This window comes from Coregonus lavaretus (assembly GCF_964263955.1).
Source record: "Coregonus lavaretus genome assembly, contig: HAP1_SCAFFOLD_6494, whole genome shotgun sequence".
NCBI lineage: Eukaryota > Metazoa > Chordata > Actinopteri > Salmoniformes > Salmonidae > Coregonus > Coregonus lavaretus.
In genome coordinates this window covers 13,508-22,500 of record NW_028158800.1, presented here as the reverse complement: position 1 = coordinate 22,500, position 8,993 = coordinate 13,508, and the positions used below count along the sequence as shown (strand labels likewise).

The 8,993-nt window shown below is 46.6% G+C and overlaps 1 protein-coding gene across 1 annotated transcript in view; it reads left to right on the top strand.

Annotated features, from left to right (window-relative positions):
* Positions 1–8,564, top strand: part of LOC311123572 (L-proline trans-4-hydroxylase-like) — a gene marked incomplete at both ends in the record, with an annotated part of 16,483 nt that extends 7,919 nt beyond the window's left edge. Inside the window, 6 exons of the mRNA XM_084197812.1 lie at positions 2,332–2,945; positions 4,567–4,852; positions 5,132–5,223; positions 6,050–6,189; positions 8,146–8,250; positions 8,487–8,564. Of these exons, the coding sequence (XP_084053938.1) occupies positions 2,332–2,945; positions 4,567–4,852; positions 5,132–5,223; positions 6,050–6,189; positions 8,146–8,250; positions 8,487–8,564 (1,315 nt within the window). The remainder of the gene's footprint in view (positions 1–2,331; positions 2,946–4,566; positions 4,853–5,131; positions 5,224–6,049; positions 6,190–8,145; positions 8,251–8,486) is intronic.
* Positions 8,565–8,993: the final 429 nt, after the last annotated feature.

The following is an 8,993-nucleotide window of genomic DNA, read 5'->3' as shown; positions in this document are numbered from 1 at the left end:
TAGTTTTGGAAAGAAAAGAAAGAAGGGATACTGGTCTGTAGTTGTTGACATCAGTGGGATCGAGTGTTGGTTTTTTGAGAAGGGGTGCAACTCTCGCTCTCTTGAAGACGGAAGGGACATAGCCAGCGGTCAAGGATGAGTTGATCAGCGAGGTGAGGTAGGGGAGAAGGTCACCGGAGATGGTCTGGAGAAGAGAGGAGGGGATGGGGTCAAGCGGGCAGGTTGTTGGGCGGCCTGCAGTCACAAGTCGCAAGATTTTATCTGGAGAGAGAGGGGAGAAAGAAGTCAAAGCATAGGGTAGGGCAGTGTGAGCAGGATCAGCAGTGTCATTAGACTTAACAAACGAGGATCGGATGTCGTCAACCTTCTTTTCAAAGTGGTTGACGAAGTCATCCACAGAGAGGGAGGAGGGGGGGGGTGGGGGGAGGATTCAGCAGTGAGGAGAATGTGGCAAAGAGCTTCCTAGGGTTAGAGGCAGATGCTTGGAAATTAGAGTGGTAGAAAGTGGCCTTAGCAGCAGAAACAGATGAAGAAAATGTAGAGAGGAGGGAGTGAAAAGATGCCAGGTCGGCAGGGAGTTTAGTTTTCTTCCATTTCCGCTCAGCTGCCCGGAGCTCTGTTCTGTGAGCTCGCAATGAGTCATCAAGCCACGGAGCTGGAGGGGAGGACCGAGCCGGCCGGGAGGATAGGGGACACAGGGAGTCAAAGGATGCAGAAAGGGAGGAGAGGAGGGTTGAGGAGGCAGAATCAGGAGATTGGAGGGAGAAGGATTGAGCAGAGGGAAGGGATGATAGGATGGAAGAGGAGAGAGTAGTGGGAGAGAGAGAGCGAAGGTTGCGGCGGCGCATTAGTAAAGATGAGGTCAAGCGTATTGCCTGCCTTGTGAGTAGGGGGGGACGGTGAGAGGGTGAGGTCAAAAGAGGAGAGGAGTGGAAAGAAGGAGGCAGAGAGAAATGAGTCAAATGTAGACGTAGGGAGGTTGAAATCCCCCAAAACTGTGAGGGGTGAGCCATCCTCAGGAAAGGAACTTATCAAGGCGTCAAGCTCATTGATGAACTCTCCAAGGGAACCTGGAGGGCGATAGATGACAAGGATATTAAGCTTAAATGGGCTAGTGACTGTGACAGCATGGAATTCAAATGAGGAGATAGACAGATGGGTTAGGGGAAAAATTGAGAATGACCACTTGGGAGAGATGAGGATTCCTGTGCCACCACCCCTCTGACCAGATGCTCTCGGGGTATGCGAGAACACATGGTCAGACGAGGAGAGAGCAGTAGGAGTAGCAGTGTTTTCAGTGGTAATCCATGTTTCCGTCAGCGCCAGGAAGTCGAGGGACTGGAGGGTAGCATAGGCTGGGATGAAGTCAGCCTTGTTGGCAGCAGAACGGCAGTTCCAGAGGCTGCCTGAGACCTGGAACTCCAGGTGTGTGGTGCGTGCAGGGACCACCAGGTTAGAGAGGCAGCAGCCACGCGGTGTGAGGCGTTTGTGTAGCCTGTGCGGAGAGGAGAGAACAGGGATAGGCAGAGGCATAGTTGACAGGCTGTAGCAGATGGCTACAATAATGCAGAGGAGATCGGAATGAAATGAACTAAACATCTGGGAAAGGAGAGAGCAGGGCCTCCCTCACCAAAAAACTCCCAAATATAACTCTCCCAACTTCCACCTCAGAAACTATAATTCTTTCACTGAACCACCCGAATAAAACTCTCCCAACTTCCACTTTAGAAATTAGAATTGTTGTAAACTACAGCGTTTCAATGTTTCAAGGAATAGACTCAACTTACTTTATTCAGCTAGCTAACTATGACGCACACTCACACACACACACACATACACATACACACACACACACATACACACACACATACAGGTCACTCAGAGAATGTGTGTGTTTCTGTGTGTGTGTGTTTCTGTGTGTGTGTGTGTGTGTGTGTGTGTGTTTCTCTGTGTGTTTAAGACAGCGAGTAACAGGTCCTAACAGAACCAGGTCTCTGTCCCGGAGGGCTTTGGTCAAAAGTAGCGCACTATGTAGGGAATAGTGTGCCATTGGGATGCACCCCATGTCTCATGTTGTGACTAACTCAGCCACTAGAAGATATTTTTCCCATTAAGCTGTTCAAGCAGCTCCTCTTCTGACCGCGGCATGGCCAGACTCCATTAACAACCCAGAATACATCTGACCGGAATACCAGAGGGAGAATGGAGGAAGAGAGAGAGGCTGAGATTTAAGAGGATAAACGGAAATACCTCTGCTGGAATACTGCTCTCTGGACGACTGTTTAAAGCCTGGACACAACTCATAGACACTCTCTTTGTCTTTAAAAACAGCCTTCATCCAGTCAGGACCGGCTTGTTCAGCAGACAGACAGAAGGAGAAGGGAGGAAGAGAGCATCAGGGGAGCAGCACCACCCCACAGCACCACCCCACAGCACCACCCCACAGCACCACCCCACAGCACCACCCCACCACAGCACCACCCCACACCACAGCACCACCCTACAGCACCACCCCACCACAGCACCACCCCACACCACAGCACCACCCTACAGCACCACCCCACCACAGCACCACCCCACACAACAGCACCACCCCACCACAGCACCACCCCACACCACAGCACCACCCCACACCACAGCACCACCCCACCCCACCCCACCCCACCCCACACCACAGCACCACCCTACAGCACCACCCTACAGCACCACCCTACAGCACCATCCCACAGCACCATCCCACAGCACCACCCCACAGCACCACCCCACACCACAGAACCGCCCCACAGCACAGAACCGCCCCACAGCCTATCCAGAGATGAGTGTGTCACTGAGTCAGCTGCAGGAGCATTATAACCAGCAGGGATTCCTCTCTGCTGTACCGGTCCTGGACGACACAGAGCTGAGAGAAGCCAGACAAGCCTTCAACCACCTGGAGAGAGAGTTCGGTGAGTGGAGAGGAGAGGGGAGAGGGAGGAGGGGGAGGGAGGGGTCAGAGGTCAAGACGTCTGTAATATCATCATGATAGTATGCTTTATATGTAATGTATTGAATGGTATGTACCTGTGTCTAGGTGAGTAGAGAGGGGAGACTGAGGGGCAGGGGGTGAGGAGAGGGAGCGTTGAGAGCCAGGGAAGGAAGTGGGATGGAGGGATGGAGTGGTCTGTACCTGTGTCTACATGTATTGAATGATATCTACCTGAGTCTACCTGTATTGAATGATATCTACCAGTGTCTACCTGTATTGAATGATATCTACCTCAGTCTACCTGTATTGAATGATATCTACCTCAGTCTACCTGTATTGAATGATATCTACCTGAGTCTACCTGTATTGAATGATATCTACCAGTGTCTACCTGTATTGAATGATATCTACCTGAGTCTACCTGTATTGAATGATATCTACCTCAGTCTACCTGTATTGAATGATATCTACCAGTGTCTACCTGTATTGAATGATATCTACCAGTGTCTACCTGTATTGAATGATATCTACCTGAGTCTACCTGTATTGAATGATATCTACCTGAGTCTACCTGTATTGAATGATATCTACCTGAGTCTACCTGTATTGAATGATATCTACCTGAGTCTACCTGTATTGAATGATATCTACCTGAGTCTACCTTTATTGAATGATATCTACCAGTGTCTACCTGTATTGAATGATATCTACCAGTGTCTACCTGTATTGAATGATATCTACCAGTGTCTACCTGTATTGAATGATATCTACCAGTGTCTACCTGTATTGAATGATATCTACCAGTGTCTACCTGTATTGAATGATATCTACCAGTGTCTACCTGTATTGAATGATATCTACCAGTGTCTACCTGTATTGAATGATATCTACCAGTGTCTACCTGTATTGAATGATATCTACCTGTGTCTACCTGTATTGAATGATGTCTACCTGTGTCTACCTGTATTGAATGATATCTATCTGTGTCTACCTGTATTGAATGATATCTACCTGTGTCTACCTGTATTGAATGATATCTATCTGTGCCTACCTGTATTGAATTATATCTACCTGTGTCTACCTGTATTGAATGATATCTACCTGTGTCTACCTGTATTGAATGATATCTACCTGTGTCTACCTGTATTGAATGATATCTACCTGTGTCTACCTGTATTGAATGATATCTACCTGTGTCTACCTGTATTGAATGATATCTACCTGAGTCTACCTGTATTGAATGATATCTACCTGAGTCTACCTGTATTGAATGATGTCTACCTGTGTCTACCTGTATTGAATGATATCTATCTGTGCCTACCTGTATTGAATGATATCTATCTGTGCCTACCTGTATTGAATGATATCTATCTGTGCCTACCTGTATTGAATGATATCTATCTGTGCCTACCTGTATTGAATGATATCTACCTGTGTCTACCTGTATTGAATGATATCTACCTGTGTCAACTTGTATTGAATGATATCTACCTGTGTCTACCTGTATTGAATGATATCTACCAGTGTCTACCTGTATTGAATGATATCTACCTGTGTCTACCTGTATTGAATGATATCTACCTGTGTCTACCTGACTTCAGGTGAGGAGTACACCCAGTACAGTCTCCACAACGTGCACCTGAGGTACCCCTGGGTGATGGGCCTGGCCAAACACCCCCACATCCTGCAGGTAGTACAGTCCATCCTGGGCTCTGATGTCATCCTGCTAGACTCACGCTTCATCTGCAAATACCCAACAACCCCCACAGCCACACAGGCAGGAAATGACGTCATCACTCGGACCAGTGAGGAGGAAGTGAGGTCATCAGAGAAGGACCAACAGAGTGAGACTGGGCTGCCCTTCGTGGCCTGGCACCAGGATATGAGGTGGACATTACTAATACTATTACAATACTAATACTACTGTCAGTTACAAAGTACTACAAAATTAGTAAAATACTACTACTACTACTACTACTACTACTACTACTACTACTACAGTACTACTACCATACTACTGCTACTACCACAATACTACTTCTTCTACTACAGTACTACAGTACTCCTCCTACTATGACTACTACTACGACACTTCTACAGTCAGTTATGGAGTAAGCGGTTTGAGTAATAAAAAGTATTTACTCACCAGCTGTCTGGTTCATCCAGGTATTGGGGAATAGCTGGGGGTCCAGTCCTGTCTGTGTGGCTGGCTCTAGACGACTCCGTGGCAGAAAACGGAGCCCTGAAGGTCATCCCAGGTACTGCAGCTCCCCTGACCGCCTGAAACTCAACAAATAATTCAGTTTCCAGAAACGGACAGTTCAGTTTCCTACATGAGAGTTCTAATTGGTGCCACAGCTAGATAAATAAATACTTAAATGTCTCCTCAAAATATTTAGCTGCACTTAGCCATGTTTGGTTAGTGTTCTGAAAACCTCTTTCTGTCATTCTAGCATGTAAATGACTGGAATAAGATGTATTTTTTATAGACAAACAGAAGACTAGAGTCTGTGTGGTTAGTAAAGTGTTCTCTTTCCTCTCCTCCCCTTCTCCTCCCCCCTCCTCCCCCCTGAAATGCACAACTGTTTTTAAAACGTGCATTGGTGAGGTGCAGACTCAGTTAAGCCATTTGTAATCGTAGGGGAAATTGCTATGCTGGCTGAGTGAAGCAGAAAAGCATCTGATAGCACGTTTCGTTCCCCCTCTCCTCTCCTCTCCTCTCCTCTCCTCTCCTCTCCTCTCCTCTCCTCTCCTCTCCTCTCCTCTCCTCTCCTCTCCTCTCCTCTCCTCTCCTCTCCTCTCCTCTCCTGTCCTGTCCTGTCCTGTCCTGTCCTGTCCTGTGCCTGGTCCTCTCCTCTCCTCTCCTCTCCTCTCCTCTCCTCTCCTCTCCTCTCCTCTCCTCTCCTCTCCTCTCCTCTCCTCTCCTCTCCTCTCCTCTCCTCTCCTCTCCTCTCCTCTCCTCCTGTCTCATTCCCCTCTCCTCCCCTCCGCTCTCCTCCCCTCTCCTTCCCCTCTCCTCCCCTCTCCTCTCCTCCTCTCTCCTCTCCTCCTATCTCCCCCCCCCCCCCCCCCTTCCTCCTCCAGGCAGCCACTGCTCCGGCCTGCTGCCCCACCACCTCTCCCCCAGCCCTGGCAACATGCTGTCAGTCAACCAGGAGATCCCTGAGGAGCTGGTGCAAACGGACAACGCTATACTCTGCCCCCTGCAGGCCGGGCAGATGTCTGTAAGTCACACCGCCCCCTACTGGGGGTTATTTTTTTTAGATAACATTTTTATTTTTATGAATAACAAATGTCAGCAAACATGAATCCAGATACAGAGCCTTCAGAAAGTATTCATACCCCTTGACTTATTCCACATTTTGTTGTTTTACAGCCTGAATTCAAAATGATTTATTTTTTTCACCCATCTACACACAATATTTTAATTGTGGCAAATTATTTGAGAATGAAATACAGAAATATCTCATTTACATAAGTATTCACACTCCTGAGTCAATACTTTGTAGAAGCACCTTTGGCAGCGATTACAGCTGTGAGTCTTTCTGGGTTTCTCTAAGAGCTTTCCACACCTGGATTATGCAACATTTACCCCTGATTCTTTTCAAAATTCTTCAAGCTCTGTTAAGTTGGTTGTTGATCATTGCAAGACAGCCATTTTCAAGTGTTGCCATAGATTTTAAAGTATATTTAAGTCAAAACTGTAACTCGGTCACTCAGGCACATTCACTGTCTTCTTGGTAAGCAACTCCAGTGTAGATTTGGCCTTGTGTTTTAGGTTATTGTCCTGCTGAAAGCTGAATTCATCTCCCAGTGTCTGGTGGAAAGCAGACTGAACCAGGTTTTCCTCTAGGATTTTGCCTGTGCTTAGCTCCATTCCGTTAATTTTTTTATCCTGAAAAATTGCCCAGTCCTTAATGATTACAAGCATAGGATATTCAATGTCTGCTTTTTTTTTTTTTACCCATCATCCAATAGGGGCCCTTCTTTGTATGTGTGGGGTACAGAGATGAGGTAGTAATTCAAAAATCATATGAAACACTATTATTGTGGCCTCCCGAGTGATGCAGCGGTCTAAGGCACTGCATCGCAGTGTTGCGGTGTCACTACAGCCTGGGGTTCGATCCCAGGGTGTGTCATTACCGGCCGTGACCAGGAGTCCCGTAGGGTGGTGCACAATTGGCCCAGCGTCGTCCAGGTTAGGGGAGGGTTTGGCCGTGGGGGGCTTTACTTGGCTCATCGCGCTCTAGCGACTCCTTGTGGCGGGCCGGGCGCCTGCAGGCTGACTTCGGTTGTCAGTTGGACGGTGTTTCCTCCAACACATTGGTGCAGCTGGCTTCCAGGTTAAGAAAGCGGGTGTTAAGAAGCTGTTTTGTAGGACGCATGACTCGACCTTCGTCTCTCCCGAGCCCGTTGGGGAGTTGCAGCGATGAGACAAGATCGTACCCACGAAATTGGGGAGAAAAAGGGGGGTAAAATTTGAATAATATATATAAATAAAGATAACACTATTATTGCACACAGATTGAGTTCATGCAATTTATTATGTGACTTATTAAGATTTGTTTTAATCCTGAACTTATTTAGGCTTGCCATAACAAAGGGGTTGAATAATTAATGACTCAATACATTTCAGCTTTTCATTTGTTATTAATTTGTAAAAATTTAAAAAAGCATAATTCCACTTTGACATTATGGGGTATTGTGTGTAGGCCAGTGACAAAAAAAGCTCAATTTAATCCATTTTAAATTCAGGCTGTAACACAACAAAATGTGGAAAAAGTAAAGGGGTGTGAATACTTTCTGAAGACGTTGTTTATCCTACAGAATGAGGTTGTCAGGGGCAACACCTCCCATCCCAAGTCCTACTGGAGGTTGTCAGGGGCAACACCTCCCATCCCAAGTCCTACTGGAGGTTGTCAGGGGCAACACCTCCCATCCCAAGTCCTACTGGACATTCTGTATTAAATTTTTTACATTTTAGTCATTTATCAGACGCTCTTATCCAGTTAGTGAGTGCATAATTATTATTATTATTTAATTTTTTCATACTATTACAGAGAAATACACTGGGCTTTCTCTATACTTTTACAACTATATTATGTTTCTCACTAATACAAAGAATAAGAAATAGTATGCCATTTGGGATTGTGACTTGATGTTGATGTTAACCCAATCAGATCCATGATGGGTTCCTGGTCCACGCCAGTGACCCCAACACATCCCAGAGGAGACGCTGTGGCTTCGTGATCCGATACGTCCCTACCTGTGCCTATCCCATACAGGTGAGAACTACTGTCGATACGTCCCTACCTGTGCCTATCCCATACAGGTGAGAACTACTGTCGATACGTCCCTACCTGTGTCTATATCTCTTTCTCTGAAGGTTATCTGTGGAATTGGAGGCCTGTTCCCTGATTATGCTTTTTGAAAATAGACGAAAACTCTGTTCCAATGCTTTTGCAGAGATAAGACTCATTGCATACCTGACCACTGTGTTTCTCTCTGTCTCTCTCTGCAGGACCCAGACCGTCCCAGGCGTTTCCATGCTACAGTGCTGGCCAGTGGATCAGACCAGTTCAGTCACTTCTCCACCTAGTTGTGATGAGCCTCACACCACAACTACAACCATATCCACACTGATCCCATTACTGCATTACTGTCTGCTACTTAGAGCAACCTAATGATGCTGTGTTCACCTTTATGACTTCCTGCTGTGTTCACCTTTATGACTTCCTGCTGTGTTCACCTTTATGACTTCCTGCTGTGTTCACCTTTATGACTTCCTGCTGTGTTCACCTTTATGACTTCCTGCTGTGTTCACCTTTATGACTTCCTGCTGTGTTCACCTTTATGACTTCCTGCTGTGTTCACCTTTATGACTTCCTGCTGTGTTCACCTTTATGACTTCCTGCTGTGTTCACCTTTATGACTTCCTGCTGTGTTCACCTTTATGACTTCCTGCTGTGTTCACCTTTATGACTTCCTGCTGTGGCGCCACTATTTGTTTACTTTATTTATTTTACCT